The 17,879-nt window shown below is 51.2% G+C and overlaps 1 protein-coding gene across 3 annotated transcripts in view; it reads left to right on the top strand.

The window, feature by feature from the left end:
• FAM120A (family with sequence similarity 120A) overlaps positions 1-17,879 on the top strand; it is a 95,781-nt gene that overhangs the window by 50,315 nt on the left and 27,587 nt on the right. For 2 of the 3 annotated variants that reach the window (XM_027041253.2, XM_027041252.2), the window contains exons 8-10: positions 7,059-7,146; positions 9,047-9,274; positions 11,533-11,707. In XM_027041253.2, the coding sequence (XP_026897054.1) occupies positions 7,059-7,146; positions 9,047-9,274; positions 11,533-11,707 (491 nt within the window). The remainder of the gene's footprint in view (positions 1-7,058; positions 7,147-9,046; positions 9,275-11,532; positions 11,708-17,879) is intronic. The other variant, XM_053205415.1, reaches the window with a different exon arrangement.

Raw genomic sequence — 17,879 nt, 5'->3', positions numbered from 1 at the left:
GACTGTGTCACTTGTCTGGCCCTGCCCTGTGCTTTCACGGTGCTCTTTGGGGGAGCTGCTAGAAGGGGGCTTCGTGTGTGGGGCAAGCGTCCTCAGCCTCACATGCAGACATTGGGAGGCCTTGTTGGCCTGTCACACTTTAGTTTTCTTGAATCTGCTTCGCCTCCCCGTTTATCGTGATCAGCAGACATGTTAAAACAAAGAGGAGGAGGGAGGGAGAGGAGGGGGATGGCAGTTGTGCCCGAGGCTTTGGGGCCAGACGCCAGGCAGAGCAGGACCTGGGTCAGCCCTCACAAACGTCCCTGGCCCGCATTCCTGGTCTCCAGCATGAGCTCTCCAGCCTGAGCGTGTTGTGTGTTGTGTGCACTGGCCACGAGCACAATAGGGTGTCTCTATTCTGGCTCAAAATCTTGGTAGGAGTGGGAGCTCATGACTTGCTTTGGTTTGGACTTGAATTGGGACCTCTGGACTTGGATCTGTTGTTGGGATGGTCTTCAGGGAAGGAAGTACATTAAGCCAAGGGACTCTGAGCACTTGCTATGCGACGGGAACATGGCAGCTGTTGGCATGTTTCTAATGGATGGTGCTGATAGGTGACAGGGACCACTACTGAACAAAAGCGAATCGACCTGTCCCCTCCCCCAAAGCATGCTACAAATGAAAAAGACAAGTATTTCAAGTAGCAAAGAATATAACATGCAGTTCACAGAAGAAACACAGATGATCAGGAAGCATAAAAGATGTTCACCCTCACCAAAGAAGAAAAAAAAGGAATGTTAAAACATAACGAGGTACCTTTTTGTGTAACCTATAAAGTTAGCAAACATTTATTTTGAAAGATAAAGTTCAGGGGATGCAAGGCTTCGGCAGACGGAGAGGCTCTCCTGGCATGTCGGGGGGGGGCACAGCTCCCTGCCACGAGGAGGACATGAGGTGCGCCATGAGCACTGCAGGTGGTGCGCTCACGGCCACCGCTCAGGTTCACACGGTGGCACGTGAACCACACATGCTCGGCAGGCCCGCCCCTTATCCCCCTGCTTGCATACCTCGGTGGCAATCTTGGCCCTGGAGGCGGAGGGGCCATTGTTGTCACAGGTGCCTGCAGAGCCCCAGGCCAAGGGGAATTGGGCATCCTTAGTAGGCATGGCTGCCGCCCAGGCTGTGCTGGCTCTCTCACTGTGGCCCTGTTTCTGTCGGAGGACAGAGGCATCTGAGGATTATTTTCTTTCTTTTTTTTTTTTAATTTTTATTTAAAAAAAAATTTTTTTTTTAACATTCATTTATTTTTGAGAGACAGCGCATGAGCAGGGGAGGGGCAGAGAGAGAGGGAGACACAGAATCCGAAGCAGGCTCTAGGCTCCGAGCTGTCAGCACAGAGCCCGACGCGGGGCTCCAACCCACAAACGCGAGTTCAGGACCTGAGCCTAAGTGAGACGCTTAACCGACTGAGCCACCCAGGCACCCCCCTGAAGATTATTTTCAAGTGACGAAAAGAAATATTCTGCTTTCTAACTCCGTGTTTTTTCTCCTGTTTTATTGGAGTGTCATTAGCACATACTTCTTGCTCTATTCTCGGTTAAGTCTTTGTGAAACGAAAACTAAGGCACTTGTCTTTCTTCCTGGCCTTTGTCAAATCTTTGTAGTCTTCTTTTGGTAGAATTAAAAAGTATGATGGAATCCTTGTGGAGGTGTTTGTCTTATATTATTTTCACATATTCATTGGCTTTTAGATACTGAATCTGTTCTGAGTTTGCTAATTTAAAGTTTTTAGTTCTTTGTTCTATATGTTTTTCTAAGAAATACGGAAATCTCTGTACAAAGTCAGAAAACTGAGACGTTAGAAAATACAGTACAGGAAGTCTCTCAGGAGCCACCTCTAGAGACACAGGTGTTTTCACAGACAGGTGAGCACACAGGTACCTTGTTTTTCACTGTGGGTCCTAACGTGCCTTTCTACTCATGGGGTCTGATCTTAGGGTCAGCAGCTTGCCTTCTTTCTTACACGTGGTATGCTTCCGTAATAGTGTGTTCATGATCGTGTGTGGAGATGGGAGTGTGCGTGTGTGCACTGTGCATCGCTTCAATGTTTGGCTGTGATTACTGACATCTTGAAATGGATGTTTGAAAGTCCTGTTAGGAGAGAACATGAATATAACATCTCTGTGCTCTGTGGCGTTGTTTGTATGGATTGCTGTTTCGTGTTCCTGTGCACGTGGTGTTGGTATGGGGTCAAGGTGGCATCTGTCAGATAAGATTTGCCGGCCCCTGTGAGTCCTGTGGGGTCAGATCTGGGCTGTGGAAGGTCCCTGTCGGTGCTGAGGGCCTGCACACCACTGTGGGGACACGGTGCTGTGGGGACCCAGGCCCCAGCCTCCTGTGGCTGGTCGCACCAGGTTTTGGTGGCCTCGTGGTTGTGTGGCCTGGAACTCACTGGGCCAGGCGTGGATGGAAAGCGTCTAGCTTGTTTGTGAATTGAATCAGCTGATGAGTAACCACAGTAAGTGATAGGTAGCATCACTATTTTTTCGGAACGCCAATTCCATTTTAATGTGAAACACCTCAAGAATTTCATTCTGTGCCCTTGACCTAGTGGCCCAGGAAACGTGCTTCCTCTGCCAGGTGGTAGTGATGTTAGGCTGCTTGTCTCCTATTCTTTGTCCTCTCGGGTTCCTTTCCCAAAGAAACGTGTGGTTCACAGAGCTACATCTTACCCTGCCTGATCGCCCCCAGCCCCCGACAGGCTCAGCACAGCTGCAGCCTTTTCTGTCCAGATTCTTACCCTCTTTATGTGCTAGACTAGGGCAGCATACCTTGTGTATCCTCATAAAAACAATTCTGAGTCACTTTTATGTGTTGGTCAGGTGTAATCCCGGAGACGGGTGTCTTCACGTGTCCTGGCCATGCTCTGACATGTATGGGTGTTTTGTGTTGAGCTCGTCCGCCTGTGTTAGGGGTTTGAACCCTCCCTCGATGGCAGAGAGTCGTGAGGAGTCCTGGCAGTTGCACGAGAGGCACACATGGACGTCCCATCTGACTGTTGGGTAGGAATTGGAGCATCACTTTCCGTGTTCCCAACTTCGTGTGTGACAACCTGAACGTGTGACATTAGCTTAAATCAGGGCATTAGGAGAATGTCCTTGCCGGGGTGTTGGGGGTGTGACTCGTGGTCCCCCATCCCGGCGCCCAGTCCCCCGTGCTCTGTGGTGGGAGTCTCAGGCCTCCTCAGGGCTCTGCGGGGCTAGGGTGGGAACAGGTGAGCGTCCAGGCCCCTTCTGTCCCAAGCTGGGGAGCACACAGAAATGAAGATGTGTGCATGCCTATCGCAGGCTGGCCACACTTGGTCACCACATCTGTGACCCCGTGCATACACTGGATATTTCTACTAGGAGTTTGGTCTTTTATCTTTCTTTCCTGTTTTGTTGCCTCCCTTCTGGTTTTATTTGCCTTCGCTCCTTCATTCCTGTTGACAAGTCACTCAGCTCGTGGTCAGTGCCCCTTCGGGCAGCCTGCACCCACGTGGTGGTGACGTGAGTGAGAAGTCAGCGTGTGGGCCAGACGCTTTCACCTCCGGTGCACGCAGACACCAGCACCGCGCCAACGAGACCCACAGGCAGGAGGGTCAGGTTTGCTGTCTCCCCCGTGTTCAGTGAAGGATGACCCCAGGTGTCCTGCTGCAAAACGAGGCCCGCAGAGCCCGGTGATGTGTGCTGGCCTCTGTCCTCACCACTGTTCTGGGTGTGCTGATGGCCTGCTGCGACCCAGTCTGTGTACAGTCCCTTGGGATGGCCTCATCCCGTAGCGGCACAGGGTCACTGGAGGGATGGCAGGCCGTGGTTGCCTCCAGTCACTGTTGCCGTGCTGCACATGGGTCCTTTCCCTTCCCTCTGAGCCTGACTCCTGTCAGCAGAATTCAGTGTGAGCTTGCAGACTTCCTGTGGCCTGTGTGGGTCCCAGCAGGTCTCTCCAAGGCATGGCTGGTGACAGGTCGCCCTTCTGAGCAGTTGTGGAGAGTGAAGCCAAAATGTGTGTTCTTCGAGGCAAGGCGTCTGTCATACACCCAGTAGCTTGTTTCAAGTTGTAAAGTGACGTAGTCATCCTAGTGAGATGTTCTGGACTTTAGAGAAACTGCCTTTTGACAAGATGCTCTTCAGGCAGAATTTTAGATTTTATAGTATGGTTATTAGGAGGCCATGTGATTATCTAGATTAGGACATTACTTTTAGTTTGGTAGTGACCTATAAACAGTAACACTGGTAGTATATGTAAATGTAGGTTCTGTGTGATCTTCGGTGGGATAAGCTTTCCACTTCGGTAGCAAGTAGGGCATGGCCGCCCTGCCCCGCCCCGTGCTTGCTGGCGTGGGGCCCATCGTGAGGGTCGCGTGCTTACGGGGCTGTATGTTTGACGAGGCTCTGTGTTGAGCTTCGTGTGGTATGGAGAAGTCAGGCTTATGCCGTCTCCGCCGTATACCTTTTGGCTGTGGTTCCGTGATTCCTTCTTTCAGCCATTGGCTACCTGCTTGGTGGTGGCGTGAGTGCTTATCCTCACGGCGTGTGTAATCTAGTGATGGAAATGGACGACAATGCAGTGCCAGTGTGACACACGCCGTGAGGGACATGGCCGTGAGAATAGCAGACGGGCTGGGTAGGGAAGCCTGCAATGAGGGGACGTTGCCGCCAAGGCCTGAAAGATGAGGCGTCATAAATAAAAAACTCTTCTGTCGTGAAGAGAGGGGCTGGAAGTCCCGACAGAGTGCGGGGTCCCTCTGCCTCGCCAAGAGCCTGTAGGACACAGGACTTCCCGGAAGTCTGTAAGAAGAACATGGTGCACTTGCCGCGATGAAGGAGGAAGTGTGTGGACTATCTGTGCAGGCGGCCCCAAGAGAAGATGTCACATGTGGAGAGGTGCCCGTCTCCATCTTCATCAGGGAAGTGCAGACCACCAGACCATGCTGGGGGTCACCGCACCCCAAGAACGACTGCCAGGGGAGCCACAGAAGACTGGGCGCATTCAGGGCGGTAGCTGGACCAGAGCCCCAGGGGCAGTGTGCTGTCCCGGGGGCTCATCTAGGAGGGATGCTGGGTCCAGGCCTCTCGACGTGGGTGGCGGGTTTCCAGGGCACTCAGAGCCTGGGAAAGCCCGAGTGTGCTGTGAGAAGTCTCGTAACCCTTACCCTTGGGAAGGGGTCTGGAGCGGGGCGAGGGGCAGCCTCCGGCGGGTCAGCCATGCCTCAGTTTGGTGACTTGCATACGTGCTCAGTTTGTGGACATCCGCTGAGCTGTGCCCTTATAACTGGTGCATGTTTTTATAGGTATATCCTACTTCCAGTGTCTAGAATTGTGAACGATAGATGTTATGTTTCTTTATAAAACCTGTAAGTATCTGAGTAATTTGTTCTAAAGTTTCACTACATAAATGTCACTGACTTTTTAGCGAAAAAGTACGTAAGCATCTCTATTTATGCCACGTTTTGGATCACTGCAGTGCCGCTAACCTTTCCTTCCCAGTGCTGGAATGCTCCTGCTGGACGCAGCACAGCTGACAGCTTGTGCGCCGAGCCCTGCTCCAGGCCCCCTGCCCCCACAGTTGGTGCCTTGTTCTTGACTTTAAACAGAATGATCTTGGAATGATCGTTGTGCTCCTGGAATACTCACGTTCAGTTTGGTGGCTCCTCATCGCAAAGGATCCTTCTAGTCTTGCAAAGCTGTGGCCTCAGAGGGTACAGATGACTTGGACCGAGCACTGGTCGCCCTGAGTCCTTGCAGAGGACCAGGAACTGGACGCCGGGCAGCTGTGCAGTGTCCCTTCACATGGCTGGGACCGAGGAGCCGGATCGGGCTCTGAGAGGTGCCGCATGGGGACTCTTGTTTACTGTGGGCGCCTGCTCCTCCTCTCTCCTTCTTTTTGCTGTTTGTTTGGTTTGGTTTGGTTTGGTTTATTTTATTTTATTTTATTTTATTTTATTTTATTTTATTTTATTTTATTTTATTTTATTTTTTTTAGTAGCAGAACTGACATGAAGTCTGTTGGAAGATGGGAGAATTAGTGGGTCTTAAAAAAAATCTGTCACTTGAGTCTGTTAGGAGGCAGGTCCAATAAATTGCGCTCTTCCCTGGCCTGCCCTGTGGCCAGCACTGATTTCAGAAGCTGGTTTGGGCGCGGGCCCTGTGGGGAGGGATGGGGGGAGGAGCCCTGCCAGGAGGCAAGGGAGGCCCATCTGCGGGGAGATCCTGTCCGTTCCCCGAGCCCGTGGTGAGCTTCCGTTTATGTTGTGGTCTGCGGTCTACAGATGAACAAAAACGTTTATGAAATAATGCCATGTGTACCACGTTTACTGCATTCTGTTCCATTTCAGTGTTTATAAAATGCTGGTTGAACTCTTCTGGAGATACTAATGGGTCACAACCTACAGTTTTTAAAAAAATGCCGATTGGAATACCTCAATCTGGCCTGTGAGATGCTCAGTGCTCTTCCCGCTGTCCCTTTCCACACCCCGATTTTTACTGCTTTCCAGTGGAAGCTGTCCCCCAAATCCCATTCTGCCGCCCACTCTCTGAGCGCACTCCCTCTCCTGGGCCACGTCCCTGCGCTCCCAGGGCCTCTCAGAGAACAGGCCGGGCGCCCCGTGTCTGGTTTCAGCACGTGATACGTTACACATATTTATGAATGATGAGGAATATCCGAGCCAGGTAACATTTAATCCTCCTCTGCCTGATATCTCTCAGTGGAGTGTGATTGTTTTATCCTGTTTCTCCAAGACGACTGAACTCCTTGGAGGCAGGGCTGTGCTGCCCGCTCTGTGGCCCACCCTGTCATCTTTGAGGCGGGTGCTGAGGTTGGGTTAGGTGCTCTGTGTTTCCTCTTCCAGGGAGTGGCTGTTGCTGCCCAACCGAGTAGGCCGAAAGCACCCCCAGCGTAGGGCTGTTTCCGGAGGTGGTTTGTTGGGGGAGGCGAGGTCAGTAAAGCTGAGGTGTCGCTGAGTCTGTGGGCTCCACATGGGCTACTGTGGTGGAAGGCCCACGCCATTCAGTAACCATGTTCCTTTTGTTTATGTTCAGCCATATCAGCGGGAACAAAATTGGCTGGGAGAAGACGGGAAACCACTCAGAGCCGCAAGCACGGGGAGACCCAGGAGACCAAACAAAGGTAGTGGGTTGGCATTTATTCCTTCACGTTCTGACTCTTTGAGCCTGTGATGTTAGGAATTGGTTTAAAGCAGAGTACTCTCTCTTTTAAAGCATGTTATGAGTAAGAGACACTGGCATGGGGGTGTCACACATTTTGGGGATGGGAGGGGAAGGGGTCACGTTGGTGAGGGGGTCACAGACATGGGGGTGGGGGTCACAGATGTCTGTGCAGGGGAGGAGGTCACAGACATTGGTATGGGGGAAGGGGTCGCAGATGTCAGTGTGTGGGGGGGTTGGGGTCACCAACATGGTGGGGAGGGGTTCACAGAGGTTGGTGTGAGGGATAGGGTCATAAATGTGAGGGGAGGGGATCACAGAGATAGGGAAGGGGAACGGGGGGCATCCTACTGTCTCACGGGGCGGGTTGAGGGCCTGGTGGAAATCCTCCCATCTGCTGGCACATGCTTTTGTCAAGACCCAAAGCCTTGCAGAGTCCTCGCCTCCTGCAGGGTTTTGTGGGGATTAAATGAGAAATCACTTGGGATGTGCACATTAAAGATGAAAATAAAGTAAATTCCATTCCCCCTTTGGTCTGCCTCTGCCTGTTGCTAGTGATTTCTAGAAATACCTTTAACTACAGTCACGTCTGTTCCCACATGCGGTCACTTAGGATGTGCCCATCTCTAGCAGGAGAGGACTTGTTTTCTGCACAAGGTGACACAATGTAGGAAATTCATTTAAGACTCTGAAATACTCTCGCTTTTGAAGGGTTATCCTATCAATAAGCAACAGAAATGCTTGCTGGATGATGGTTTTTAGCAAAGCACCTTCCAAAATTTTTAGCTATTATTGTGTCTATATTCTGAATGGAGCGTATAGAAAACACTTATGAGTTATCCTTGAGTTTTTTTTAAGACCAGTTTTGGTACTTTGTGTTTTAAAGGATAAAGTTAAGCACTTCTATACCATTGTAAAGAATAACGTTTTGTATCAAAACAGAGAAATGTGTATTCCTTAGATTGGCACAAAGTCAAGCAATATGCAATTATTATTTCCAGCATTTATCATGAGAAAGAATAACTCCATTTATTGTGCAAATAATAATTGGTCTCAGCAAACAGTTTGGACTTGGCTACAGTTTATAAAGACAACAGGAAGGGTGTCCCTTTGCCCTCCATGTCCTTAGCTGCTGCCTGCCACCCTACATCCCTGAGTCCCCCACTCACTCTTTCCTGTGCAGCTTGCACACATTCTGTTTTGGTGGTTGGTTGTTACTGAGTGGATATTTTTTCATAGTGTTTTACTGTGTACATATTTCTGTCATGTAGGTCTGACTCCTCAGTTTTAATGAAATTAGCTTGTTTTTTGCTTTAATTTTTGGTAAATGGTTTCCTGTGCGTACTTAATTTGGGGCTTTGTAATGACAGAAGAGAATGCCCAAGTTAGGGTTTCTGTTTATTCTCCGACTGCCGGCCGTGGTGGTGAGGAGTAGGTGTGAGCCCCTGTTGTGTGCACTGCTGGGCAGGGACACAGCCTTTCCGGGCACCCCCTTTGTCATCTGGGCAGAGGACCTTGCCTTCTTGGCACTAGGCAGGGTCTCCACGGAACTTGAATCACATGGATGGGCCACATGGGCCACACGGAGCAGGTGGGACAGGGTGGCTTCCCAGGGGTCAGCAACCACAGAATGCCACTTCCCCCCTCAGGGGCCCTGGGGACTAGTCATGTGAGGGGTGTCACCCAGCAGAAGGTGCACACGCGCGCCCCCCCCCCCCCCCCCCCCCCCCCCGGCTCAGGGGTCAGCTCCCATCCCTGTCTTTGGGGAGTGGTCCTTTGCACAGGGGCACGGTGAAAGAAGGGAAAACATGAGCTGACTTGTTCCCCCCCCAACCCCCCTTCCCCTGCCTGTGGCTCTGCAGACAGAAGGCTCGTCTACGGCCTCCTCGGGCAGCCAGCTCGCTGAAGGGAAGGGGAGTCAGATGGGCACTGTGCAGCCGATCCCGTGCCTGCTGTCCATGCCCACACGGAACCACATGGACATCACCACACCGCCCCTGCCCCCGGTGGCGCCTGAGGTCCTGAGAGTGGCAGAGCATCGGCACAAGAAGGGGCTCATGTACCCCTACATCTTCCACGTCCTGACCAAGGTACGGCGGGCGTTTTCTGTCTTACCAGGCAGGTATCTGAAATGGAATGCATTTCTGCTTCCCAAACCTGGAAAGGGCGGAAATGTGTACCAGCAAATGCAGTCGGAGAACTTGGGAAAATCTTACTTTCCCTTCCATTTGGTATAAAATACTTTTGAAACTTCAAATTAATGGCACATCGTGTTATTTTCTGACTTGTAAATTTATTTCTAATTTCAACGTTTCTTGCACCGTGTTGATGCTCTAATGTTAGGTTTAATTTGATGTCACATACAAGACCTGTTCTGTCATGTGTCCTGGAAGTGCCCCTCTGGAGTGGCCGCTGGAGGGCTTGCTTGTCGAGTGCAGCTTCTGTGGCACTGAACAGAAAATCCAGTACGGGGTTGTGTAACACGTTAGCGGTCAGAAAATGCAGTTTTCTGTTTACACAGTGTCATAATTCCACTTGAGTAACATCTTAACAAATGTATGCTTAAATATACATCCAGCGTGGCATTGGTTTTGAATCCTGGTGTCTTGAATGGATCTATGTGTCCATTTAAATTTTCTCAGTGATTTGTAGTCTTTATGTTGGTGTTTATAACCCTAGACCCACAATTTAACATGTAACCTTGGTGACCAGATTTTTCATGTAAAATTGGTTTATTGCTATCCTGTATTTTTAACACCTTTTCATCGGTGTCTCTACCACCACAGATCATCAGATGTTTTTCTCCCTGTTTTGCAATCCATCTGTGGTTTGTAAAGCGGGGTCTGTAAGTGCAGAAGCCCCCTGCCCCACAGCAGTTGGACGTGGCTGCGACCGTTAACCGGCCGACCCGAGTGTCGCTCGCTTGTATCAGTCAAAGGGCACCACAGTAACTCAGCTCCTTTCATTTATTTTTAAATTACGGTTGCCTCCAGGTCTCACGTACTATTTGCTATGGGTCTGCACGTATGCTTTCGCTTTTCAGATTATGGTTGTGAAGTAAACAGTTTATTTTTCAGGGGCAACGCATATTATAAGGGTAAGTGGAAAGTTCCTCTCGCGGGAGAAGGACTTGTTGAGTTTAAAGGGGCCCAGGTTTGGGGGAAATTGCGCCCTGTGCCGTGGGGTTGTGTGGGCTGTGAGGTCCCGGACCCCTGTGCCTCTGCCCTGCCCGCTGTGGTCTGATTGGGGACGGTCTGAGTGACAGGTGGCCTGTCCTCTTCCACCACTCACTGATCTGTCTCAAGGGCAAATAGTAATAAAGTGACTGTAGTTGACAAAAGTAAACAACTATCTTTTCAGATTTTAAAATGCCACCTAAAATTTTTCTGTATGTTAGGGAAAGCTTAGACTGTCAGGCACGCCGTTTCCTGCAAGCTGCGTGGCTCTGGTATTAAATTTTCAGGCCAAGATGTCCTCAGTGGGCGAGGCTTCATGCTCACGCAGGCAGCCAGCTGAGCCAGGGGCCTGGAGAGAGTGCCCACCACACAGCGGTGCCGGCTTCGTGAGGATAGGGAGAGACCAATTTTGAAATTAAATTTATGTGAACAAAGAGCAAATACTATGGAATTCTTGAAAGATACGTATCGATAAATTTAACAGCCATTAGAGGTCATATGGACGTTCTGACATTAGGAATACAACTGAGTAAAACTCCTGCCGAATCTCTTGATGTATGTTGACTCCCTAGCACATCTGAGACAGACGGGGCCACAGAGGTCCTGCCCCCACGAAGGTGTGGGACACATGGCCCCTCGTCTTGTGCCGAGGCCGGCCACGTGCCAAAGCCTCGCAAATCAGCACTGAAGAGAGTGCCCACAGGGGGACCGTGCTTGCACGTGGCCGTGTTTTACGGAAGCGCTTAGTGAAGACAATTTGACCATTTTGTTTTCAGGATACTCATTTCTTGGATTGTACATAGGCCATTAAAAATTACGAATTTCATGACTCATAGTAAAGTTTGCAAGTTCTCAGCATTTTCTATTCTATTTGTTGTCTGCTGTTATCTGTCTAGATGGTTTCAAAGACTTGGGGATCGTCTGTGGTTTCTTACGCTTTGGTTCCAGATTCAGGATGAAACCACATAGATTTTATTTTGACTCTCTGAGCATATGTTTTGACAACTGCTAATGAACTCCCTAAACATCCTGCTGCACACAAGTGGTTAAGCATTGATGTGGAATGGAATTGCAATGTCGTTAACTGGAGATAATACAGTATATTTCTGTGAGTTTGTTGTGAATTCAACATGAAAAATGTGCAATATTATTCTGCTTTCTTCCATGCAAAGGGTGAAATCAAAATTGCTGTTTCTATTGAAGATGAAGCCAGCAAAGACCTGCCTCCCGCCGCCCTGCTCTATAGGCCAGTTCGCCAGTATGTTTACGGAGTGCTGTTTAGCTTGGCAGAAAGCAGAAAGAAAACTGAGAGACTTGCTTTTAGAAAGAACAGACTTCCACCAGAATGTATGTACTGTGAAATCCATTGTTTGTTTTCCTCGGTACCTCGTAATCTCTTGTGCATTTTCTAAAGCCTTAGAGGATTGTGACTGAGTTCGCCCTGAGTGTCCCCACGTGAGACGGTGGGCTTCACGGGGCCCTTCGGAGAGGAGGACGGGCCCCGGGCTGTTTTCCTCAGTAACATTCCAGTCATGGTGTCTGTTTGGTAAACCGTTTCCACTTTAAACTGGACATTGAGCTGGAAACGGTCTAGACGGGCGCCATCTCGCCGTGGCTAGCGCGTCCCGGCAGGGCGACAGTGGCATCCGCTCTGGTGTCCGCAGGCGCGTCCGGACTGCAGAGTCTGTGTTCCCGGGGAGGACCTCACCGCGTTGCAGCTGCTTCTGTGCGGGTGGCGCGTACCTGTGCACTGCGCACGGCCCGCAGCAGACAGGGTCCTGGTAGCGGTCTCCCTCCAGGGCTGTACCCGACCGACCCTGGGGTGGAGGGGAGTGGAGTGGAGGGACACAAGGTGCTGCTTGACATGCTGGCAAAAGCTGAGGTCAGAGCGCGTTTTCCATCTTCCAGCGAGTGGGCCGGTGGAATACTCGGGGAGAACTGTGCCTTTCTGTTCTGGGTGATTTTATCTGCTAACGGAGGGAGTGTAAAAGTCACTGTATGTTTCTTAGGAAATATAGGAAAGTTTTCCAAAATGTACAGTCTGAATTAAGAATATCCTCAGCTGTGGAGAATAGGTCACCAGATCATCCCCTCACCGCAGGCTGTCTGGGGACGAATCCCCTGCGTGTGTACTGGGGCAGCGTGGGCCTGGTCATGCTGCAGTTGGGTGGCACTCGGGGACGCAGGTGACAGTGGGTCTTACCTTTGGACTCTAACCTGGAGAGATTCTGGCAACTTTGAAAACTTGATCCGTAGATCCTGATGTCTTGTTTCTGATTACCGTGCCAAGATGTGGTTCTGTAAAAAAAATGAAGCCTCTGTCAGTGAGGCCATTTGAGGATGGCCGTTGAGCTCTGCAGCCCCTGCTGACACATCTGCCACTTTGACTGGGGCTGGAGGTGCCACGGGAGACACCGAGCATCGTCAGCCGGCTCTGCGTGGCCGGGACGTTCCTGGTGGATGCATCTGCTTTCTCACTTTGCACAGGGTCAGCCACTTTTCCGCACCGGCCACCTGGGCCCCGTAGCTGTGACCTCCCCTCCAGTGTCCACCAGCCCTGAGCACCCTAGGCCCCTTGCTTCTCTCCTGGGCCTGGCCTGCCAGCTGCTGCAGAGCCCTGGGCAGCCCCACTTCCTGCCATGTCCTTGGCTCCAGCGTACCATTTTGACTTTGGTGGTAAAAGCTGGTCTTTTCCTCATTTGCTTCTGTTCCAGAAACACACTTCTATTATTTAGCACCTTCCCTGGAAGTTTTCAGTGATCACAGCTTGGGACCCTCAGGTGGTCTCCAGGATGGGTCCCCTCTGCAGTGCCCGCAGCCTTGTAGAGCAGTCCGGGTGGGTGGGTGTTCTCTGCTCGCGCCCCTCCTTTCCTGGGGGTTCTCTGCCACCGGTGAGCTGTGGGTGTGGGGGATGGGTGGGAAATGAGAACTGCTCCCCACCTTGTGCGTGCGTTGTGACCCTGGGCGGTGCGGGTGTCCGGCTGGCCTGTGGGCAGGCAGCAGGCGAGCAAGAGGCACGGGACAGCGCTCACCGCACAAACCAGCACCCTCTGGGCATAAGCGAGAGAGCAGCGCACTGTGCTGCAGGCCGGGTGTGCGTGCACCCCATGTGGTGGGATCTGGCACTGCGGAGGGAGGACGGGTCAGGGCTCGGGGCTAGGACAGTGAAGAGAGGAGGGGGTGGGGGGATGGTACAGATGGGCTCTGCCAGCCCTGAAGCTTTCATGCATGGGGGTGCATGGACCGGTGGACGTTCTGGGGGATGTTGGTGCTGAGCGTGCTGCGGTCTTTCTGCTCAAGTGACGAAAGAAAGTGGGTCCTGACTTCTGCGTCAGCGACCACAGGCAAGCCACTGAAGGTGAGGTAAGAGTGACGTTTCTGTTCAGGAGGATGGGCTGGGTAGGGACAGGTGACGAACTGAGGCAGCGGGAAAAGAGGGGTGCCCCTGCCTACGTGGAGCTGAGGCAGCCCTGGCACGTCGGTGGTACCCAGACAAGTGTGTGACTAATGTGCGTTACAGAGAACCGTGGACCTCTAGGTGGAGAGGTTTGTCCATCTGACCTCTCAGTTTACAAGTAGAGAGGTCTTAGTTCGCTCTCTCAGGAGCAGCTTTGGAACCCAGGCCTGTTTGGTCTTTTCGGGGACCTGTGGAGTTGTTTCATGCCTCGGTCGTATTAATAAGGGAAAACAGCCTATGGAGAAGGTTCTTAGGTCGGTAATCCGTGCTGCTGTTTGCCGGCTGTCCCGCTAACTGGAGTGCTAGCTCTCCACAGGGAAGAGTTTTGTCCTTCAGAGCTTTTGTGAGCGCTGAGCCCGAACACTGTCCGCTCCCTCGGAGCAAACCTTGTGCAGGAGACGAATGTGCACCGGTGACCTGACGCGGCTCATTGACACTGCGCCACGATCGTTTCCTGAGGCCCACTCTTAGATGCCAGCCGACTCTGAACGCCAGTGTGGTGACACCCCTGCCGTGGACTTCCTGCCTGAGCTGTGTCCTAAGTGACTACATCTCAGTGTCCTTAGGAAGCAAGTTCTTGGGACTCTGGATGAGGTGAGGGGTGATAATGCTGGTCGTGCTGGAAGGAGGCAGCTGCTCAGGAGGCCCTGGTCAGCGAGCTTTGACAGAGGAGCCTGTTAAAACCCCGTTTTACCTATGGCCACTCTTAGACTGTCTGCGGGTGAAATGAGGTCAGTGTCATTTTGCAGGAGATTCTGAAAGCACTGACTGTGTGCTGTGAGGTCTTTGGGGCACGTTTGGTTCTCAGATGCCCTCTGGTCCCGCCGTCCATTCTGTGGGTCCCAGGTGAGCCCGCCTCCTGTGGCAGGTGAGGCTCCTGATCCAGCACGGTGTCAGCATGCTGTGCATGCCAGTGTGGGCTCAGCAGGCTCACCGTGACCACTGGGCTTCCCCAGAATGGCTTTGTTGTCAGAGGACTAGTCCGAGAGCATATGGAAGCCTACAGGGTTGTTTAGAAGTACTGAGCTCTGGTCACATTTAAGACCTATATCCGTTTGGAAATGTGGTCTCTCAATCGGTCTACATCCCATACAGTGTACATGACATACGAGTGCTCGTGTGACTTTGCCAAGCTTCCTTTTTAAAGTCATCATATGGTTAAAACAGGACATCCACTCTCAGGTCCCTAAAACTCTGGCCTGTGAAAGTCATACTGAATTACATGCTGGCAGTTTATTTTTTGTGTGCCCATCCCTGGTCTCCATCGTGTTACTGTTAGGAAATTCATCAGGACCTTGTTCATTAGGACAGTAAGCTGCTTGCAGTCACCATCGGGGGCTCTAGGCCCCTCCAGCAGGCCAAGCGGAAGACCACAGACCTGGCACAAGCGCTTTGCCCCGGGTGCCGGATGGGGACAGCGCAGTTGCTCTGGGGCAAGGCGGGACCAGGGCGCTGCCTCTGTGGCTGCTGGCATTTGGGCCTGGGGCTGGCACCCCGGCTGGAGGCTGGAGGCTTGGAGCGTGACGCTCCTGGCCTGCTGGTGGCTCTGGCCTGGCTGCCTCCTGGCGGCACCCCTCAGCTGCCCCTCACCCGGCCAAGGGGAACAGGAGGGGCTGGAAGAAAGGGTCAGGTTCCAAAAAGACTGCAGGGTAACAAGACTCCTCAGCTGTAGTTGATGAGGAGAAAACCCAGGAGGTAAAGTTCTGTGCTGTGCACAGTTTAAAATTATTGTCCACTTACGAAAACTGGCCTCTGTTTTCTATAAAAGACTCCCCAGGTCCTCAGAATTAAGTAAATGATAGAGACAGGCTTGTAGAAAACAAGTGGATGTAAATTACAGACACAGGAGATGGATTTGTGGCTGTAGGAAGCAAGTTTATGTACCTGAGTACTATTTTAGAAAGGATTTCCCCAGAGTTTCTATTTTATAAATCATCAGGAAAAGCCAAAGGGAACGTGGATTTTTTTGTGTTCCAATTTGCTATAGAAATTTTGTGTCAAATAATTGGGACTGCTGATGAAAAATGAGTAAAATTAAATTGGTTCACTTGGATTATATTATAAAATTTTTTAATGTTTACTTTTGAAACAGGCAGACAGAACATGAGCAGGGAGGGGCAGAGAGAGAGGGGGAGACACAGAATCCGAAGCAGGCTCCAGGCTCCGAGCTGTCAGCACAGAGCCTGACGTGGGGCTTGAAGTCATGGACTGCAAGATCGTGACCTGAGCGAGTCAGACGCTTAATTGACTGAGCCACCCAGGCATACCCACATGGATTATATTGTAAAACAAAATACTTTAATATGGCCAACGTCAGTGTGCTGTTTTAGAATGTGTGGAAATTGGTTATCATAAACATTTTCTCCATGATTTTACAAAGGCTGTTTATATTAATCTGAATTTCTTTATTTTATGAAGCTTTCCAGAAGTAGCATTACCGACTCTTTTCCTCACGGACCTCTGAGTACCCGAGCCTGTGGATCAGTGCTGTGGGCCAGTGTTCAGTGGCAGTGTTCAGGGGGGTGTTCAGTGGCAGTGCTGTGGGGCACTTTTTCAGAGCAGTATTTGTGATAGGCCCTTGAACTCCCAAGCTTCTGATGCCCTGGGAATGATGTATGTGGGGAAAGTGAGGACAGGAATAGTTGCGGGCATGGTCTGTAACCACACGTTGTGTGTGCTCTGTGGCTTACGAGTCCTGGAGGGTGTCCCCACACCTGTTCGCACGAGGAAGTGGAGAGCCAGCTGGACCCCACCACCCCGCATGGCAGTGTCCCACGAGAAGGAAGGAACAGCCGCCATTGTGCCCAGTTTTCTGTATCTGCGTTGATGCGAAGGAACCAGAGTTTGTTTTTACATATATGTGTGGTTTTGTTGTTTTTCTGTGACCTTAGTTAGCGCAGCAGGTAGACCAGGACCCCCCCCCCCCCCCCGCCCCGAGCCCCCGATGCACATTTGCACACACGCCTGTATAGAGACCAGAGGTCCAGCCGGTTGCAGTCGCGGGGGCTGTTTGTCTCCATCTTCCCCTCAGCCGCGCCTGTGTTGCACACTGGGCCGGTGGCCGGTGTGGCCAGTGCTCACGGTGCTCTGGCACTGAGCTCAGAGATGTCCTTCATCTCGTGGCTTGTGGGCAGCCACCACCACTTTGTTGAAATTGGCTTGCAGAATGAAACATTTTCATTATTCCTGGTCTGGGATGGATCCCAAGTCGGCATTATAACATTTATAGCTGGTGGTCGTGTGTTTATATGTGATACCGTGGACCGTGGTTAACGTCTGATGGAAACGGGTTCTCACGGACAGCTTAGGTGTAATAGTGTTTTATGTCCCCAAATTGTGTTTTGCAGAGGTACTTTCTGTAAAGAAGGTGCAGTAGCCTCTACTAATACAGAAAACAGATACCTTGGGGTTTTTGCTCTAGTGTAAGCAAAGGAAGATGATCTCATGTTGAGTGTTTTCAAGTCTGCCTGAAATGGTGAGTTTTTTTTGTCAGTGGAAAAGCCGAGATGGGTATTTGTTGATGGTGGCGTGGGTTTATTCACCAATAGCAGCTGGCTTTGCTGACCTCTGGGCGTGAGGTCACATCTTTGAACATGTCTTTCTAAAATGGAGTCGTCATGGACATGCTTTTATATCCCACTGCTCTTGCCTGAATGGCAGACATGTATGCTCACTGTGTTCTTAATAACCCAGTCCCCATATGCAGTCCCCATATAACCAGTGTTTTTTGCAGACGTAAGAGCCCAGATGGCTTACTGTTAGCTGGCCACTCTCATCTGTTTGTTCTGTGAGTGGAGTCACAGAGCCCGAGCCCTCCGTCCTGGGTGGGGCCGGGGAGGGCTGTACACATTCTGGTGGGGGGGGGGGCACATACGTGTACACAGAGGCAGCCGTTTGTCACCCTGGAAATGGATGTTCCTGGGATTCTTTATCAGCACTAGTCTTTAATTAGTCATTCCTGGGTAACGAGCCTGTAGTTGATCTCACATGGTTGTGAATGGCTGCGAGCCTCGTGTGTCCTCATCAAGACTGTGTTAAAGGGAGTCCTTGGCCCTTTTCCCT

The sequence above is a fragment of the Acinonyx jubatus genome, chromosome D4 (genome assembly GCF_027475565.1).
Source record: "Acinonyx jubatus isolate Ajub_Pintada_27869175 chromosome D4, VMU_Ajub_asm_v1.0, whole genome shotgun sequence".
NCBI lineage: Eukaryota > Metazoa > Chordata > Mammalia > Carnivora > Felidae > Acinonyx > Acinonyx jubatus.
This window is presented reverse-complemented; position numbering and strand designations above follow the sequence as displayed.